General features: G+C 30.7%; 3 protein-coding genes across 8 annotated transcripts; all 3 read right to left on the reverse strand.

The window, feature by feature from the left end:
* Window positions 1-1121: 1121 nt before the first annotated feature.
* ARFB1A (ADP-ribosylation factor B1A) lies at window positions 1122-4748 on the reverse strand. 5 transcript variants are annotated; one of them, XM_088122749.1, is made up of 7 exons: window positions 4608-4748; window positions 4469-4497; window positions 4039-4274; window positions 3182-3252; window positions 2386-2505; window positions 1927-2041; window positions 1122-1390 (listed from the first exon to the last, which is right to left on the reverse strand). In XM_088122749.1, the coding sequence occupies exons 3-7, from the start codon at window positions 4184-4186 to the stop codon at window positions 1281-1283; spliced, it is 564 nt and encodes a 187-aa protein (XP_087978875.1). In that variant the 5' UTR covers window positions 4187-4274; window positions 4469-4497; window positions 4608-4748; the 3' UTR covers window positions 1122-1280. The 5 variants fall into 5 exon arrangements, with proteins under 5 accessions (XP_087978875.1, XP_087978873.1, XP_087978874.1 ...); XM_088122747.1 differs by having other exon boundaries at window positions 4469-4609; XM_088122748.1 differs by lacking the exon at window positions 4608-4748 and having other exon boundaries at window positions 4039-4252; window positions 4330-4470.
* Window positions 4701-6542, reverse strand: LOC148211678 (stress enhanced protein 1). Its single transcript, XM_088122745.1, has 4 exons — window positions 6385-6542; window positions 6181-6285; window positions 5650-5828; window positions 4701-5003 (listed from the first exon to the last, which is right to left on the reverse strand). The coding sequence occupies exons 1-4, from the start codon at window positions 6428-6430 to the stop codon at window positions 4899-4901; spliced, it is 435 nt and encodes a 144-aa protein (XP_087978871.1). The 5' UTR covers window positions 6431-6542; the 3' UTR covers window positions 4701-4898.
* Window positions 6543-12814: 6272 nt separating this feature from the next.
* LOC111017295 (carbohydrate esterase, putative (DUF303)) lies at window positions 12815-15327 on the reverse strand. 2 transcript variants are annotated; one of them, XM_022293002.2, is made up of 2 exons: window positions 14577-15294; window positions 12815-13196 (listed from the first exon to the last, which is right to left on the reverse strand). In XM_022293002.2, exons 1-2 carry the CDS (start codon window positions 15117-15119, stop codon window positions 12996-12998), a joined length of 744 nt encoding a protein of 247 aa, XP_022148694.1. In that variant the 5' UTR covers window positions 15120-15294; the 3' UTR covers window positions 12815-12995. The 2 variants fall into 2 exon arrangements, with proteins under 2 accessions (XP_022148694.1, XP_087979208.1); XM_088123082.1 differs by having other exon boundaries at window positions 13032-13227; window positions 14577-15327.
* Window positions 15328-17324: the final 1997 nt, after the last annotated feature.

Raw genomic sequence — 17324 nt, forward strand, 5'->3', positions numbered from 1 at the left:
AAAAAAAGAATATAAATATTATAAACTATTTCCATTTTATTTTGTGTTTTTGTTAATACTTAATAGTTCAGATTATACTAAAAAATGTACCCTAACTTAATTTTGGTCTCAAGTATTTAAAAAATATTTACATTATACTAAAAAGAATCTTTTTGCTCAAATAAAAGTTCCCTAGAAAAGTTAAATATATTTAAATTTTAAAGCATTTTCATTTTATTTCGTGATTTTGTAACGTAACCCAATTTTGGAGTAAATTAAAGAAGAGAGTTGTTCGAAAGGCAGAATTCATTTGAGCATTATAATAATTAATAAATTAAACTACCAATTTAGGAAGAATTTCAATTATGTGTTAAAAAAACCAGTTTCATTGTCTATTTTAAAAGATGACCCATACCTTCGCGTTATTAACACGACGCTCTAACCAACTGAGCTAATAAGCCAACTATGAGAAAGTATTTCTATAAAATATATTAGTCCACATATTTCTTTCCCATGGACCGTTTCATTTATTTAGGACTCATTGGGTAACGTTCTTGTTGCTTCTTTATTTATAATAAAGAAAAGTGAATTTCATGGCCCAGACATCCATGAATTCAAATATGATAAATCAACTTTTTTTTATTTATGTTTTGGAACAAAATTGGAAAGAAGAAAACAAGAAAAAAGAAACTTGTTTTGGCTATTTCAAAAATTTCTATACAATTTTGAAAATGTTTCCAAAAAATGAGAAACAAGAGAAACATATTTAGTTGCAAAATGCTTAAATTTCTTAAGAAAATTAGAAATGAGAAACAAGAAATAGAAAGATTACCAAACAAAACAAGAAACAGAAAAGTTATCAAACACAGACCCGTAAGTATTCTTCTTTTTATTTCACTAGGTGAAAAATTGATCCATCAACTTCTGCCATGGTAATAAGTGTTTTTTTTGCTAAAAAGTATAAAATGCAGAAAAATAGTAATAAAATTGTCATAGTATTTTAGGAATGTTGTCTACTTTTAAAATAAAACTTTTGCATTCATATTTCTAAAAATAAAAAATTCAATAACTATATTGAGAAAAAATGTTTATTTTCTTCCGACATTGTGAGCATGTCAAATTCATTGCAGAAGTAGGTGGAGTTTGTGAAGTTTAAGTATTAGATTTTGATTCATTGATCTTGAAATTTTTATGATCTTTATCTCATCTGTTTTAGATATCGAGTCGTGGACATTTTTCATAAAATTTAGAACTCGACATTTTGATCGAGTTAGAAATACGAGTCCATAAGGTAAGATTGATTAATGAAGCATCATGTCATGGAGAGCGTTCGTTGGGAATGTTGCTGCATAGCCAATCAAAACCCTCATACAGCCCTTCCCCAGAAGTTGCAGAAGCACCTTGTATGTACCTGTTTTAAAAATAATAATAAAAAAAATAAAAAAAAGGTGAAAATTGGAGAGGCTGTTATTTTTCCAAAATTATTTTAAAAATTGCTTTAGATATTAATCTTTTAAACTTTTATTTTATTTTATTTTAAAAACTTTCAACGTGTTTATTCTAGTTTTAGAACTTTAAAAAAAGAAATGATTCTAATAACTAGATTTTTGAAATATTTATCTTTTGACCCTCAACTTTTTTGGCTATTACCATCATTTCGTCACCCTAATATCCCACGCCCAATATTCATCTCAACAAAGCTCCAATACGGGTCCATGTTAATATTATAATACACATATTCAAAGTCACATTAGTCCTGTGTGGAGCGATCGGTGGTAAATTAATAACAAATTATTGTCTTTCCAAAGTTTGGACACTGATAAATATTTTGAAAGTTTAAGAACCAAAATAAAATAGTTTTGAAAGTTGAAGTAAAAAATAAAATAAGTTTTCGATGACAAAAGACTTAAAAACAAAAAAACAATAGAAAAATATTAACTTGCGTACCATCTTCTCTGTGAGAGGGTGTGGAGGCCAAGTTTAGTAGCAATTTCAGAAACAGCCATTGTGTGTGGAAGGTCTTGCTTGTTGGCAAATACAAGCACAGCTGCATTCCTGAGCTCTGGCTGTCAAATTTTTAATTTGCATCTCAAAGTCATCTTAGCACATAGATTTAACTAAAGGGATTATGAAGAAGGCCTTGTAAACAAATCTAGATTTGTTCACAATAAAAAGAAACTTCTATTAAAAATACTATGAACTTTTTTTAGTTCAGTTCAACTCAATATCCTAACTTGTAGTGTTTCTTTTTCTTTTCTTCATATCAATGGTGACTCAAACTTCTAACATCTCAAGGTAAAACTGAAGTATTTCCTAACTCTCATATGACTAAGGCATATACTTTTCAACCAAAACGTCATATGTTCGAATCCTCAATTGTGTGAAAATGAAGGTTTGAGACTATACCTCACTGAGAATACGATGTAGCTCATTGCGGGCTTCACAGATTCTCCCTCTGTCACTGCTGTCCACAACAAACACAAGTCCTTGTGTGTTTTGAAAGTAATGTCTCCACAATGGCCTTATCTGCTTGGTTTAAAACAAATTTGAGACCTCATTAATTTGAACATTTTGTTCTCTAGTTAAATAAATCGTTTTTTTTAACATTACAGTTACATAAATAATATTAGCAATTGGACAAGTACGTGTTTTAAATTACAAGTTTGATACTTAAACTTTTTAAGGTTATGTCTAATAAATCCTTGAACTTTAGAAAATGTTTAGTAGGTCATTAACCTTTGAAGTTGTACCTAATAGGCTACTCACTTTCAGTTTTGTGTCTAATAAGTTCTTATTAAAAAATGTTCAATAGGTCAAGAATCAATTAGCCAAAAATAGAAAGTTCATAGACCTACGGTTAGGTTTGCAAAGACTGCAAACAAAGTCCCACGTTGTGAAAGAATAAGTTTCATGGTATATAAGTAAGAAACACCTCAATTAGTATGAAGCCTTTTGGGTGAATCAAAAGTAAAACCGTGAGGTTTATGATCAAAGTGGACTACATCATGCTACACAGCATGTAGTATTCCATCTCAGTTTAAATAATATTTTGATCCCTAAACCTTGTCACTTATTCTATTCTTGGTTAGCATTATTGTTAAAGTTTCATTAACATAAAATTTGAAGCATACACTAATTTTTTTAGATTGCAATCAAGGTAAAGTAAGCGGAGACGGCAGAATGAGAGGGTGTGATTTCAAACCTTATCTTGTCCTCCAACGTCCCAGACAGTGCAGCTAATGTTTTTGTATTCTACTGTTTCCACATTGAACCCTGAATCATAATGTAACTATAAACTTGTTCAACAAATATCCCTACCTCGTTGCACAAGCGACAAGTCTTTTCAATTTAAAACTAACCAGCCAGGTTGATAATATAAGTAATTAAGTAGGGTACTTAATAGGGGCAAAATTAAGACAACAATATCTTTCAAAAATTGTACTAAAAAAAATCTTTCGAAAATTATAATACTTGAAAATTGTAAATCTTCCATTACTACTCATTTCTCTATTTGAAATTTCACTTTTGAAAAACCAATTTACAAACATTAACAATGGATCAAGTATTAAAACAAATGCTACAAGACACCAAAAAGAAGAAAGAAAAATTAGTGAACAAACTTAACTTCAAAAATTAAAGATTATTATTAAGAGGACCTGTGAGTAACAGATTTTTCACCAAGAGCTAGGTTAAGCCACCTATATATTCCCTAAGTTGAGGGTTGATCTCCCACCCCACGATTGTGGTGCTAAGAAAGTCCAAAATGAGCTAAATAAAGAAAATGCTTCATAAAGTTCCATATAGAGGTAGACTGATTCGCTTGAAGAGAATCTTTTCTTATGATCAGATTTGACCATGTCGTAATATGTCATGTTACTTTAGAAAACAAACAAAGAAACAAAAAAAGAAGCTATTCTCCGCTGTGTCCGACTTCAAAAGAACATTCACAATATCAAACAAAATTTCTTAAGGAAAAGGAAGATCAAAATGTTTTGAAACTACTATTGGAAAAAAAAACAAACAAAACAAAGAGAGCTAATATCTTTTCAGAGTACATACCAATAGTTGGTACGGTCAAAACAATTTCACCAAGTTTTAATTTGTATAGAATGGTTGTCTTCCCCGATGCATCAAGACCGACCATCAGAATTCTGACTTCACGGTTCTGGAAGAGTCGCTTCCTCATCCTAGACATCAATGCACCCATGCTGTAATATGAAAAGAATTAAAGAAGACGCCAAATTTTGCTGGCCAAGTGCACCAGATCTTTGTTCTGCAGGAGAAAATAAGACCAACTGAAAAAAACGAAGCAAAAGCATCAGTTTACAGGGAGATATACATGAGAGATACCTTGTGTTCCAAGTGAATATTAGACAGAAAAACTTCTACAGGAAAAGGCTGAAAGGGTATTGATTCTTTGGGACAGAAGGCAATAAAGCCCATTGTCTCCCCTTCTAGTATATTTGTTTTCCAGAGTAAATGAACTTACTTAGACTGATGGAGATGCTTTCTTCATATCTGAAAGGAATACATTGAACTTCTTCAGAAAGCAGTATATATCACTTATCTTAGTCTGAAACACAAATTGGGGCCAATATCTTTAGAAGAAGACACGTGATTGATTGAACCTTGGGCACCACAGGCTCTCCTCCTAGCAACCCCAGAACATGTATATATAATATAATGCACACGGAAAATGGTCTGTACAATACAGGAAAATCGGAAAACAAAGCCCTTGCTATCAGTGGGAGTCATTTCCGTGAGAAAAGGTTCTTCTAGTTGTACACTCCAATTTGGTTGCCCATAGTTGGCACTTGGGAATATTACAAGTTGCAACGAATGAAAACGAATATCAGGTAAAATACTTTTTAGAATTACAAACTTTACAGCCAGCCAACGTGTAATAATCTTAGATGTGATCAGCTTTTGGAAGCTGATTGGAAGATGAAAACTGCGGTCAATATGCCAACCAATGCTGTAACTGCCAAGGCCACGGTAGGCAGGGGAGTCGTTAGTCCAAAATTCTGCATCATTAAAACAATGGTTCTGGTAAAATTTCAGTTAATTCAATTTCGTATCTTGTATGAAACTTGTCTTACAAGACACTAGGGAGAATGAGGGTTAGGTTAAACTATGGATTTCTTCTAACTGGACAAAATAGATAAAAAAATAAAGAAAATAAGAATTGGAAGGGCAAACACCATCCTAAAGAATCAAGCAAATCAACGACCAGCCTAGAATAATTCAATGGTCACTTCTGTATCAAGCGAACATCAGTAGGACAAGTGTATGGAAATAAAAATTGACCACAAAAGCCATTGGAATACATTCTAAATACATTTTAAGGGCCATCTTTAGAACAACTCAACACTTCAAAGTTCAAATGGAATACGGCCAATGGTAGAAAAGGATACTTTTGTATAAATAATTAGGAAGAATATAATCTTCTGAACAGAAAATATAAGACCTGCAATATGTGTCAAGCGAGCAAAAGAGCCTGACAGTGGAGCTAGTATCTTATTGCAATTAGGTGTTAAGCATTAGATAGGCCAAAATCCAGATTCCAAAACTATGGTCTCCATGCTAAAGAAATTCTTAAAACAATTTCTATCAGGTATCAGCAATATAAGTAACAATGAGATCCACTTTCCGTGATTAGGAAGGTCATACCTCCAAAAGTCCCTTGCCTGTTGCTATTTCAACACTGATTGCAATTGCAAAGCCTACCATCGCGAGCCGCCCAAGCCAAACATCCAAATTGTTACTCCCTTGGGTACTTTGCTCACATCTTATAGAAACAGAATTTGGTTTCCATGCATGCTTCTTCTGACCAGTTGGCTTGCTTAGCACTGGGAACAAGAGCAACCATTAGCTGATACTTGATAATGTCTAGTTGAATATATTGCTTCCGATTTAAAAAAACTATGAAGAACGCCAAAATTGAAATTTCCATACTATTCCCTGAACAGCTCCAATTTCCTAGTATCGCAATTTCAGCTAACCACCCATTATAAACCTCTTTACAACAGACTGGAAGTTGCATTAAACCACTTAAAATTCATAATACGCCCCACTATACACTAGAAATTGGGACTTCAACGGAAGAAAGAACTGAAAAACCTAATAATTGATAGAAATCAGCAATACGTCACGCAGAAACATCCGAATTAGAGTGAGAATATAAGTAATAAGAATCTCTACCAAGTGGAGAGCCAGTAGCAAACGCTGTTCCGATGCGGTACAAATTCGGAAGGGGACGTCTGTGAAGAGGAAAGACTTTCGGTGCTGATCTTGCGAAGGAAGCATCTGCAACATTGTTATGGTTTATGAATCGGTCGGATTTTCAACAATGAAAGAACAGAACGGGGAAATCGAGCAACTGTGAGAGAGAGAGAAAGGGAGTACCGCGTATGGTGAGCGAAAGAGAGGCGGAAGCATGAAGAACGGCCATTATAGGAGCTGGATTGGCGCCGGAAAACACCGAGTTCTGCACCTGAAACTCCTTATCCCTTCTTCTCCAATGGCCGAATAGACATATACCAGCAGTTGACGATTGCCGTTTTCTTCCACATTTCCCCATTTGAGGAAAGCCAGACTGCCACGTGTCCGCTTATTTTTTATTTTTTTTAGTACAACATGTATAATGAGAGATAAATTTGGACTATATTTGTTTGACCTTGTTCTTTTAAATTTATAATAATTTTGAATCCATATGTAACAATTTAATCTATGTCCTAAAAATACTACTAAAATTTATATGTTTTTTTATATAGGAAAGTCAATAAATTGATGATGAGGGACCAAATGTATTAATAAACTACACCGACTAAATCATTACATAAACACTTAATTTTGATGAGTTTTTTGTTGATAAGAATTAAATTATTATAAAATTTAAACTATAAAGGATTAATCGTTATAAAGCTTAGGGACCTCGATACTTTTGAAAAACCAAATTACTTCTCCCAACCTTTTTTTTGGCCAACGCCAAAAACAAACTAAAAGCATCACGAAGACTATATTCTTCTGTGTTTTTTTTTTTTTTTTGCCATGGATAGTGACAAAAACTTTTGTAGAATAATATATATATATATAACCTCTTAAGATATGGTTCATTAGTTTAAATTATAAATCTAGTCGTTAAATAACAAACATAATATCCATTTAGTATCCAAATTTAAAATATGTTAACCATATGGGTCATTCACTAGTTCAAAGGAGTTGGGATAAATTGAGAGGAAATAAGTTCAAATCTCATTGTGGTCACCTATTTAGGAATTAATTTCTGTGTTTTCTAGCACCATATGTTATAGAATCAGACACGTGTCCCATGAGATAAATTGAGGTATGCACAAGTTGCCCCAAACACTCATAAACATAAAACGAGTTTATAAGATGAAGTAATATATTTATCAAAATTTTTATATATTTTAATGTAATTCTGCATCTTAAAATTTTCAAATTCTGAATCTGAAAACACTAAAAACATAGAAAATGGATGAAATGCATTGAATAGATATCTTCATTTTTATATTCATTATAATATAAATTAGCGGTCAAAATATTGAGTCTCATTTTCTATGTATAAGAGTTAAGCACAAATAAACATGGGCGCAAGAGAGCCTTTATCCCAAGATTGGTTGATTGGTTGACTAGTTATCCTGTCTTGAAGCAGACTCAAAAGATCAACCATATTGAGTTTTCACTATTATTTGTATGTACTACCATATATGTATTACCCTAACATTGTCGATTCAGCAAAAATGAGTGGATAGTTAGAAAAGAATTAGTAATGGAGATTTTTAAGAAAGTCGTTTTCAGAATTTCTACAAAATCTGAAAACAATCTTAAAAAACGAATATCCTAGATTGTGTCGAACACTGAATCCATCCAATGAATCTAAAATCAAAAACCAGAATCCGAGCTTCCAACCAACTAGACTCTAACCTTCGTTTGACATATGGAATTGGTAGGAAATGATTTCAAATTACAAGATTTTAAATTATAGAAATAATTTCGAATTCCTAATTGCGTTTGGAACCAAAATGATTTCAAATCCTTGAAATTAAAATTTATTGCTGGAATGTTCACGATAAACGAAAAGAAAGTACTAATATTTTACTATAATGTCATTAATAATTTATAAGATATATTATTAATAATATAATATTTTAGAATCAGACAGTAATTCAATCACATAAAAGTAAATAATTTAATCAAATCAACTTCAAAAAACAACTTCAAATTAGCTAGTTCTCACTTTATTCAAATAAATGACTAAAAAACTAAATTGTTATTTTTCCCTTAAAAATTTGAATGAACAATAAAATTAGAAACGAAAAGAAAAAAAATCTTAGACCAAAAATACATATGAAAATCATTTTTTCACCTCAATTTAAATTAGTAGCAAAGTGTTCTTTTTTTCTTTTTTCTTTTTTCTTTTTTCTTTTTATTTTTTATCATAGTTATTTTACAGTAATGAAAAACAAATGCAAATGGAGGAAAGAAAAAAAATAAAAATAAGAGAACTACAAAAAAAAACCATAAACAAGAATCAAACAATAATTAAATACAAGAAAACTTAAATAGACTAGAACAAAAGAGAAAGCCAACGTGGAATTTACTTGATGATGCAAAAAATGTTTATCTGTAAGGATTTAAATTACAGATATTAAAGTTAAGATAACTATTAGAATAAAAAAAAACCTAAGAAGATAGAAGAAAAATTTGAAACTAACTTTTCTGTCTTATTATCTGCATAGTAGAAAAAATTCTGCTTAAAAGAGATGATGCGTAGAAGAAAGGGTGTAGGTAGGTAAATTTAAAAAACAAAATCAAATTGTTATTTGTTCTCGTAAAGATGAGGGCAAAACAGAGATTTGTTACGTTTAAAACTGTAATAATCATTTGGGATTTTAAATTTCCAAACAGGGGTAAAATTCAAACCACAATGACAAATTTGAAACTAAGGCTAAACCAGGGCTATTTAACAGTCATGTCAGTTTGGCGCTAAGATTGACTTGGTCCATTTTCATAAATGAAAACCAATGGCTTTTTCTTATTGATTTAATTTGCCATGGCTAGTCTCAGTTTAAATCGATTTTTTTAATGAGAAACAGAGAGTCGAGAGGTTTGAGAGAGAAAAGGCGTGAGTGAGACAGTGAGTCAAGAGTGAGAAGCGTTGAGAGGCGAGAGTGAGATAAAGAGTCAAGAGTTAAGACTTGGAGATGAGAGAGAGAGAGAAAGAAGCGTGAAATACGAGAGTGAGAGATCTGAGCGAGAGGTGTGTGTGAGAGGTAGGCAGCACAAGAAAAAGAGGACCAACCGACCGTCCTCTTTTTGTTAGTACAACATGTGGGAGTGGGAGACCATCCTCCCTTTAAAACCGATCAATCTACCTCAATCCAACAATCTTTCGACTATCCTAGGCTAAACTATTCGAAGTTAATTTGTAATTTAACACTAATAACTAATCTATATCTATATCTATAATATATATAAAAGTACGAATGTGGAAGAAATATTTTATGGACAATATTTACCTTTAGTTTTTTTGGTAATGCCCAAATTATCATTATCTTCTATTTATATTTCTCTCTCCCACACCCTCTCTTTCTCTTCAATTTATTGTCCTTTTACGTTTTTCTTTTTAATTAAAACTCCTCAACGGCGTTACATTTTTTAGGTTTTTCATTGTTTTTGTTTTGTTTGTTTTTGTCTTTTTTAATACAACTTTTATTTAGGTTTTTGTATAAATATAAGAGTACATATGGACAATATTGACCTTTACTTTTTTTAATACCCAAATTATCATTCTCTTCAATTTATGTTTCTCTCTCACATCCCTCCCTTTCTCTTCAATTTATCGTCCTTTTACGGTTTTTTTTAATTAAAATTCCTCAACCGCGTTTCTTTATTTAGGTTTTTCATTGTTCTTTTTTTGTTTTTTGTTTTGGTTTTTGTCTTCAACTTTTATTAAGGTTTTTGTATTAATAGATTGGTTTTAGCGATAGCTTATAATAATTTATGTGAATAAACTTCTTAATATTCATTTTTATTTAATAAACTTCTCTATATATTCCCCATTAAAAATAGTAATTAATTGTACAAAAAAATTAATTAATTAATTATCAACCGTAACAATTAAAAGAAATCTAAAATGTTGGAATATGAAAAAGAGTTGTTATTGAATTTATGAATAATTTAATGATTTTCACTGCAAATAATTAATGATAGAATTTCAATAGTTTTGGAATTTAAAAAGATTATAACTCTTTTACATGTATTAATATAAAAAGATATTTTATTCCATCATTCTTCACCAACCATTTGAATTCCACTTTGTTTAGTTCTCTCTCATTTTCTTGTTTTTAGAGTCTCCCTAATCTTGAAAGATACGCTTCAAGTCAACACACGTAATTCATATATGAAAGCTATATTTCAATTCGTAAGTTTGAGGGATTACAATGTTACTTTGATAAAGTTTAATAACGGCGGTGTTTGTCTATCTTCAAGGATGTCTGTATTGGTTATTAGTTTTTTAATTCTTTTTTTGTTATCATTTTCTTTTATTTATTTTTCAATTTTACATTTACTATATTATTATGTATTTTATTTTGTATTTGTAAATATTTTTTTTTGTTATAATAAGTTTATTATGTTGTTCTTGGGACGATATTATCATTATTTTGTTTATTAAATATTATGTATGCAGACAAGTTTTTCTAGGCTTATTTCGTTATTCTTCTTTTATTTATTTTTACTTTTTCTCTCACGTTATTTTATTTTGAAGTTTTCTTAACAAATATAGTAGATCATGTTTCAATTTTGATATTGTTTAGCCGATCGAACAAAGCTTCTTTCGACAGCTGAGGATCGTTTTGTGTCTGACTCCACTCACTACCTTTTAGCTTGAATGGATAAAGAAAGGCCTTCAAAGAGCTCAATTTCTGTGGATTGCGTTGGAGGAAATCTACCCTATTCAATACATACTATCAATTCCTTTGAAGCTACTATCACTACCGACAATTGACTACTTCTTTTGCGGACCGGGTTCTCTTTGACAAGTAAAGTTCATTAAACATGATGAACTTGCCCTTTTAATGGGTCATTAATGCATCAATGGAGTCAATTGTTTCGAGATCCGGTCCATCATAAACTCAGTCAGATCTTCTTGTTTGCTTGCTTTGATTAAGCGAACTTTAACGGTTTGATCGACGCTTTAACCATTCAACCATGGATGCAAAGAGACTCAATGAGTGAACTAGTTTACTCTTTGTTTTTATTTTTCTTAATAACAATTACATTGGTTTTAGTTTTTACAGTTTAACGAAAATATACTAGCATAATATTGCTAGATTAAATAGCTAAGTTTATTAAAAACAGGTCTATCTTTAATAATGGAGTAATAATGGTTTTAAACCCTCCTAACATTCTTATACTTTAATTCACATATGCATGTTTATTTGAGTAATTAGTACATTTGAAATCACTTGATATTCTCACACTCCACGATCTCACATGTTTATTTACGCAATAAAACAAGTCTCCCTAACTACCTTCCTCAGTAAAATAAAACACACCGACTTTCAAAATTCACGACTCTTATTTTTCATTCAATAAACTTAATATATATTATGATAATTTGATAAGAGACGTATACAAACCATGAGGTCAATATAAATGCTGACTTTTATTTTAATTAATGAATCGGTAAATCTTTCACTTTCTTAATTTTTGTAAATGTTATACTAATATTTTACATTTTCATTGTTTTATGTGTTGTGCATTTTAGTACACGTTATCATTTCAATTTACTATCAATATTAAGATTAAAAAATAAATATTAGAAGGAAATATACACATTTAATGACATTTAATGGTAGTCTAAATGCACTCATAATTATTGATAAATGAATGGAATATAAAAGGAAATAGAGGAAGAATAATAATTTAGTTTTTTTAAAATATACTTCATGGAAATTTAAAGAGTTTGGAATACCAAAAGTATTGGTTTTTTCAGAGGAATACAAAATTTTGGTTTTTTAATTCTATATATAGTAATCCAATATAATCATAGTGCATGTATTTGGATAGATGTCCGTACCAGCTTAGCTTCTTCAACTATAGAAGCTTTCAACATACACCCGAGGACAAATCCAATAAATTTCTTGTTTATGATCTTGTTGGCCACGCAGGCGATAGGAAGCCAATCTGATCTTAGAGATCAACTTTTTTAAAATTAAAGTTTACATTAATATATATTAAAATAAAATTAAGATACCACATGCAAGACACGTATTAAAATACTTTTGTACCATTTATTAAAAAAATACCATATTTTGAAAAATATTTTTGTACAATTTTATTTTTCTATAAAATTAAATTTATTTTTGAAAATATAATATGAGATGATATATAATTAAAGGCAATGAGAAGTAGAATCTATTTCTCTTTAAGAAAATGTGTTGCTTCATGGGGAAGACGAAGAAAAAAGACAAAAGCAAATATTTAGGAGATTTTTACCCTTTATTATTATTCTTTTTACAATGGTTTGAAATAAGAAGAAACAAAAACCTATTAGGTTTTCTTTTGCTTTTTTATAAGCTAAGTATGATTTATAATAAAAACGATTTCATTTTCCTAGATATGAAATAGAAATATACTTTTGTATTTATTTCTTACTTTTTCCTTTAAAGTATTTACTTAAAAAAATCATGTTTTTAGTAAACTTGTTGAGGATTTGAACTCTTGATCTCTTTGTTGGAGGTATATGCCAATTACCATTAAGTTATGCTCGCTTTAGCTTCTCACACATTATCTTTAACTTATAAGAGAATGAAAATTTGAAACATATATTCCATATACTAAAATAAAACTAAAAATACCACGTGCATATCACGTGTTACGCACTAGTCGTAATAAAGGATGGGATAAGACCTACAACATGTAGGTACATTACATTTATAACAAAAAAACACACAAGTGGCAAACACCAAACAATATTAGGATTAGGCTTAGAGGACACCATGGGTTGGGGAGAGGTAAGCCTGAGCCAGCATTTGACCCAAAACAACCTGAGACTGAGTTGAGAGGTGGAGGTTGTCTTCTTGGAGTTGCAGCCCCTTTGCATCCACACACACCACATTCTCTATTTTCATTCCCAATTGTGCTTCTCTCACTTTTTCAATGTACTCAAATCCAGATGCAAGTGCCACCTATTTCCATTTCACATTCAACCACGGCTAACTTTCTCAATAAATAACGATTTAGTCTCTATATTTTCAAATTTGTAACAGTCTAGTCTCTACTGTGAAAAATATGTTATTAGGATTTAATAGAGTTTCTTACACAGGTACATCAATAAATTAATGAGTGACTAAATCTGTTTAAGACTAAGTCGTCATGTAATGAAGATCGACATTTAATTTCGATGAGATTTTAATTTTCATAGTTGTTACAAATTTTAAAATGAAAATACTAAATTGTTACGTACTAAAATTATAGACTAAATTGTTAAAAGAAAAAGACATTTAATAGCGTCTATGTATCTTTTTAGTTGTTATAATTTAGTCTTTGTGCTCCCAAATTTATAACAATTCAGTCCATGTAATAAAAAAATGTCGTTAGGATGCAATAATGTTTCTTATATATGTTGATCAATAAATTGAGTGAGGAACTAAATGTGTTTATAAACTAAAAATATTAAATTGTTACTGCAACCTGAGATTTTTTATGTCACGAACTAAGTTGTTATAAATTTTACTTTTTAAAATATAAGGACTAAGTTGTTACCCGATAGCTGCCTAGCAATGAGATCTGATTTCCTCTAAATCAAATCAGTCCAAAATATTTTTTAATGTCACTGAATAATAAAATTTTGTAACTACTTTTCCTTCTTTTTTATTATAGAAAGATATTTCCTTGATTTTATTTTAGCTAAAATAACAAGTATTTGAGAACTTTTTTATTTTGGTTAATTTCAATAATAACTCTATCATATAAAAAAAGTCCACTTCTATTCTTCACATTTTGTTTAAATATGTCCTAAATAATTTTATATCAAAAAGAAAAAAACAACTTTATATTTAAAATAAGACGTGGTGATTAAGTGTAAAAATTAACAGTAAACGTGGCAAGTAGCAGTGTGATTTTTTAAACGTTAGAAGTATAATTCAAACTAACTTTGAAATTCAATTTTTGAGAAATGATATTTGTTTCTCATTTCTTATTTTTAAAAATTTGTTCTAGAAATTTAAGAAACAATAAAATCAATTTTCTGATTTCTTATTCTTGCTCTCAAAACATAGAAAAAAAAACATTATTTTTTTTATCTTTTTGACCGTAAAATGCATACAAAAATATTAGAAAGAAAAACTAAATACAACATAAAGATTTTGAGGAATTAATTTTCATATAAAAAAATTACCAAAAGAATTCAAAACTAAAAGCAAGAAAGAAGATAAATAGAAAAGGAATCCGGTCCTTATCTTAATATTCCGAAAATGTGTCAAAATTTTAGAAACGAAAATTATCTTCCAGATCCATCCAAAAATAATGAAAATAAAAATAAATGGGATAATAAAAATGTGATGTACCTGAATTATGGGGAGGGAAGGCAAGGCGAGGTCGCGGCGCACATTAGCAACGAACTCCTCCATATTCCCCTGGTACGCGACCGCATCAGCTTCCGTACTGGTGTCGCTCTCCCCTTGGAACCACAGAAGCGCCTTGATCTCTCCGCCGCCCCTCACGCTCTCCCTCGCCCTCTTCACCATGTCCTCGTACAGCTTCTCTCCACGCGCCCACTCCTTTATGGCCGTCCCCCCCACCGCGCACGGCACCAGCGCCACCACTCCCACGCGCTCCCTCACGCCGTTTGCGAACGACATCCCCGGCCCCACCCCGCACGTCTTCTTCGTGTCGATGTCCGCGTGGAGGGGCTCACGCGCCGCCTCCCACTCCAGCTTCGCGCTCAGCCGGAGTATCGAGGGGTGCGGCTGCGACTCCGGCGGAACGACGCCGTCCCAGCGCTTGGGCTTCTTCGACACGCCGCCGCGCCCGGCCATGTTGCTCTGCCCTGATAAGATGAAGATCTGCTTGTTTTGGGGATCTGGATCTGGATCGCTCGTCGTCGCCATGATACCGATTCGAGGACTTGTGGGACGGTGGTGGTGGTGGTGGTTGGTTTATATAATTCCGTCCGGTGGGGTCTCGTCTCGGCGATAATTATAAATGCTTTTGTCGAAACGTGCGTTTTGGATGGACGCTTTTCTCTTCATCTACTTATTAACTTGTACCGCCCAAAACACGCGATTCATGAGAGTTTTAAACCATCGGTGGCTGTTTGGTAGAGGGTTACGAAAAAGGCAGTGATATCTAGGATTAGATAAATTATATATACGTTTATTTCGTGTCATTACTTTAAAAGTATATATTTAATGTCAGGGTGAACATCGATTGATAACTAATAAAAATAAATTATATAATTTTAAGTTATAAATTATTTTATATCAGCCTTCTAAATTTTAAATTGATAATTTAGTTATGTTGACAATTCAACACAATGATTAGTTGAACCTCAAATTCAATATATATAAAAATGATATAGGTGTATAAAGTTTTAGAATTAATCAAAATTAATATATATTTATTAAGTTAAAAAGTATTAAAATTATTTTAAGCAATTATGTTTAAATTTAAGTTTCACTCCTTAGTAAATATATTATAAACAATATCTAAACTTACAATGAAAGAAGTAGTTCATATCTATTATAAACACTTGTTAGGTCCGTTTTATGGGATTCTTACCACTTATCAACCTTAAAAAGTTGATAATTTTTTTTTTTTGTTAAGTTCTTCCATCTCTTTCATGATGCATTCTTCTCTTATAACTTAAAGTATTATACAAAGTTTAAACAGCTAGCAAAATAAAGTCTTTCATAGTTTATATATACTTTTTAATTTCACAAAAAATGAAGAGGGACATTTCTTCTTCACTCTACCTTGAGACTAAATGGCATGTACATCGTTAATTATTGGAGGAGAAAGCAAATTGTCAGCACCATTTTCACCATGAAAGTTTCACGAGTTTACGTCGACAGTTGCGGGGGCGGTTATAGACGACCCATGCTTTTTTTTTTCTTTTCCATAATCTTAAATCGTGGATGTAGCCCACGATTTTCCCCTAAATCGTGAGTCTTGCTCTCGATTATTAAAATAAAACCTTATTCTAAAATTTTCTTTTTCAAAACTAAAACAATACAATCAAGAAAAACTCCCTTTCATTCATCGACTATGAATCTTTGCTTTGATTTATGCAGAGATGAGTCGTAACTCTCCAAATCATTATTCTTGACTAACAAATTGAATATATTTATAGTATCTACCTCAAGATAACGAATACCCCATATCTTGTACTATAAAAAAAAATTCAAAATTATAAAGCAAGACATGATTATTGGTTAACTTTTTTAAGGTTAAATTACGACTTTGAAAATGTAAGAACTAAACTTAGCTTTTTTTTAACAACATAAATTATATACAATTACTTTTCAATTATTATTCTTGAGTTAAATAAACTTAAGATTAATCTTATTTTTAATTTTATGATTATCCCATTTTATTTGTTTAACTTTCAAATATTTCAATTTGCTTATTAAACTTGCATATAAAGAAATATTATTTCAATTGTTGTCACTCATTCAAGACACGCCAAAAGTCGTACACCAGTAGATATATGTGTAAATAAATATTTCAAAATTCATGTTTAACGAGTAAAATATAATATTTTGAAACAAATTCATAATTGTCAATATGAATATAGCTCAACGATAATTGACATGTAATACTTTACTCAGCATCAGAGAGGTTTGATACTCAAATTGTTGTAAAAAAAAAAGATTAATAATTTTCTAAAATAATTAATAGAAAACTTGACATCTAATAAAAGAAAATACCATTGCAATTAAGCTATGATTATGTTGGTATAAAAGTGGTCAATATGTTGTTTGAATTTCAATATATTTTTTACAAATTTAAAAGCTAAAGAAAAAATTATCCTAAATGACATGAAACAAATATATATTTATAAAAATATCATTACTTCTAATTGGTCCTATACATGATGGTATAAATTTACCATTTATGTCATTTTTATGAAATTTAAATTCATATTTTCTTTTTGTGTTTTCTTTAATTCTCTCAAATAAATATAAAAGATTTAGAGAGAGAGAGAAAAAAAAATTACCTTCGGGCAAATGACTATAAAAGATTCAGTTTATCTTCGTGTAGCTATTTTCATTTTCCAATCAAAAGTTCTATTACTAAAAATAAAAAGTAAAATA

The sequence above is a fragment of the Momordica charantia genome, assembly GCF_013281855.1.
Source record: "Momordica charantia cultivar OHB3-1 chromosome 4 unlocalized genomic scaffold, Mcharantia_2.0 BLBB01000004.1, whole genome shotgun sequence".
Taxonomy (NCBI): domain Eukaryota; kingdom Viridiplantae; phylum Streptophyta; class Magnoliopsida; order Cucurbitales; family Cucurbitaceae; genus Momordica; species Momordica charantia.

Coding starts and splice junctions, on each gene's coding strand:
- LOC111017295 (XM_022293002.2), bottom strand. CDS start 15,119: ATGGCGACGACGAGCGATCCAGATCCAGATCCCCAAAACAAGCAGATC. Junction 13,197..14,576: donor CTTCCCTCCCCATAATTCAG/GTACATCACATT, acceptor AAATGGAAATAG/GTGGCACTTGCATCTGGATT.
- ARFB1A (XM_088122749.1), bottom strand. CDS start 4,186: ATGGGTGCATTGATGTCTAGGATGAGGAAGCGACTCTTCCAGAACCGT. Junction 3,253..4,038: donor TTTGACCGTACCAACTATTG/GTATGTACTCTG, acceptor ATTATGATTCAG/GGTTCAATGTGGAAACAGTA. Junction 2,506..3,181: donor ACGTTGGAGGACAAGATAAG/GTTTGAAATCAC, acceptor TAAACCAAGCAG/ATAAGGCCATTGTGGAGACA.
- LOC148211678 (XM_088122745.1), bottom strand. CDS start 6,430: ATGGCCGTTCTTCATGCTTCCGCCTCTCTTTCGCTCACCATACGCG. Junction 6,286..6,384: donor TCTTTCGCTCACCATACGCG/GTACTCCCTTTC, acceptor ACAATGTTGCAG/ATGCTTCCTTCGCAAGATCA. Junction 5,004..5,649: donor CAGGCAAGGGACTTTTGGAG/GTATGACCTTCC, acceptor TTAATGATGCAG/AATTTTGGACTAACGACTCC.